This window comes from Anopheles moucheti, unplaced genomic scaffold, assembly GCF_943734755.1.
Source record: "Anopheles moucheti unplaced genomic scaffold, idAnoMoucSN_F20_07 putative_Y_79, whole genome shotgun sequence".
Classification (NCBI taxonomy): Eukaryota; Metazoa; Arthropoda; class Insecta; order Diptera; family Culicidae; genus Anopheles; species Anopheles moucheti.
Genome location: NW_026453729.1, coordinates 110,354 through 112,805, shown reverse-complemented (window position 1 = coordinate 112,805; position 2,452 = coordinate 110,354). Strand labels below are relative to the sequence as shown.

Sequence of the window (2,452 nt, the reverse complement as noted above, 5' to 3'; positions counted from 1 at the left end):
ATGGCTTATGAAAAAACTAAAACAAATAACAAAAGAGCTAGGAGATTTGAGATAATCAGAATCAAGGAAAATCATCCTACCTACGTAATCGATATTAACGATCGAAAAATTCATAAAGTGAACTTAAGAAAAACAAATAATTAATCATGTATTAATCTATATCGTTTCAGATACATTTTTATATTATTAAGCAACGTAATGGCAAGGATCTACATACACGATGTATCAAACAATCCTTTAGCGATTATACCATTAGGAGAAGCCAAGATACGAATGGGATACGTAAGAGTAATCCACCCGATAAACTTGATAGATATAAGTAACATGATTGAAGAAACCATTGAATTAATACCCACAGAAGTACATACAGAATCTTTAGAAAAGTTAATTCAGATTAAAGCTATGAAGTTACAAGAAACATTCAAGAAGATAAAACCATTTAAGAGACAAAAAAGATGGAACACTATAGGGAAAGTTTGGAAATGGATAGCAGGCAACCCTGATGCCGATGATCTTCAAATAATCAACAGTACGCTGAACTCTCTCATCGAAGAAAACAATCACCAAGTAATGATCAACGAAGCTTTGAATGGAAGACTACGAGAAGTAACCGATATTGCTAACAAAGTGCTAACAAACGAAGCGAAACGATATGAAACATATGCAACAGAAACAAGACAGCTAATAATACTATCTAATTTAGATATTTTGCAAGACCAGATTGAAACTATCGAAGAAGCCATTATATCAGCCAAACACGGAATACCGAACAGCAAATTATTGTCCACCGAAGACTTACAAACGATTAACGAATTCCTGAAGAAGAACAGTTTTGATTATAATACAGCAGAAGAACTTCTTGCTCAATCAGTAGCGCAATTCATGATGAATACGACACATGTTCTGTATATGCTAAAATTCCCAAGAATATCCTCACAAATCTACGAGTATGATTTCATCGAACCAATAGTAAAAAATGGGAAACGAATAATGTTAAAACAGAACTTCATCATAAGAAACGAAACACACGTATTCGAAGTCATTAAACCATGCCAAGAAGAAGGTGTTCATTATCTATGTGAAGGAAGCAACCTTCAACATCCTACGCAATGTGTATACCAACTTATACAAGGAGAAAATTCCGAATGCCAATATGAAAAAGTATATTCAGCTAAATTGATCACACAGATAAATGATGCAAATATTCTGATCAATAATGCATGGGCTGAAATTACATCAAACTGCAGCAACTCAAAGCAATCTTTAAATGGTTCATTTATAATACAGTTCGAGAATTGCAGTATAAACATTAATGACGAGATATTCTCCAATACAGAAGTCATCATCCCTAGAAGATCTCATCATTCAACATTGGGATTGATAGTCAACGAGACCAGCCTTGAAGATAATCCACCTACAGAGTTCTTGAACAACATTACATTAGAAAACCGCAGAATATTGCAAACCATTAATCTACAAAATGAGTCGCTGGAATTCAAATTGCATTTATTCGGATCGATAGGAACAACAACGATCGTAATTGTAACTGGCATTGGCATATTGTACGTGTTTCTTAAATGTCGTAAACAAAAAATAGAAGTTCAAATACCAGACACAAGAAGTCTCACAGATAAAAACCTGCATAAAGAAATACCATTGAGTTTTCACGCGATGCACAAACTTTGAGGACAAAGTAATTAAGAGGGGAGGAGTTAGCACAACAGTCAGCACAACACATATTCAACACAAAGGCAGCATAATGCATACTCAGCATAAAACATAGCGCAACGTATATTCCTACAGCCATGATCGCACTTCATAAACAGATCGCGTTTCGTAAACAGATTGCGCCGCAGCGTAAACAAATTCCCGTGCAGCGTTACATCGAACAAAGAGCATAATCGCGTTGACACCAAGAGAGCTGACAACGCGCATTCAACATAAACATCCGTTCCCAAGATCAACCGGCATCCACGCAAAACAAAGCAAAGGCAACATAGTTCCAGTTGAGCATTCAGACGAAGAAGTTCTAGTTAAGCAGCCAACCAGTGCAGGTCTGGTTAGGAACTCAATAGTGTTAAGACTTAGTTTTAAGTTTTAGTTAATAAAAAAACATATTTTTTTATGGCCAAACCGGCCATGTAAAAATTAACTCATGTAAACTCAATCCTGGTAGAATTCCATAGCAAAGTACAAAGTTCGTAACGGATGCACCAATTTAGTTGAAATAGACAGTTTTTGCATGTAAACTCAATCCTGGTAGAATTCCATAGCAAAGTACAAAGTTCGTATCGGATGCACCAATTTAGTTGAAATAGACAGTTTTTGCATGTAAACTCAATCCTGATAGAATTCCATAGCAAAGTACAAAGTTCGTAACGGATGCACCAATTTAGTTGAAATAGACAGTTTTTGCATGTAAACTCAATCCTGGTAGAATTCCATAGCAAAG

At 35.4% G+C, this 2,452-nt stretch overlaps 1 protein-coding gene across 1 annotated transcript; it reads left to right on the top strand.

Moving 5' to 3' along the window:
- Positions 1–570: 570 nt before the first annotated feature.
- On the top strand, positions 571–1,562 carry LOC128309305 (uncharacterized; the record flags this gene model as incomplete). Its single annotated transcript, XM_053045662.1, has 2 exons — positions 571–992; positions 1,077–1,562. Coding segments are annotated over exons 1-2 (908 nt in total), but the record flags the coding sequence as incomplete, so codon positions are not given.
- Positions 1,563–2,452: the final 890 nt, after the last annotated feature.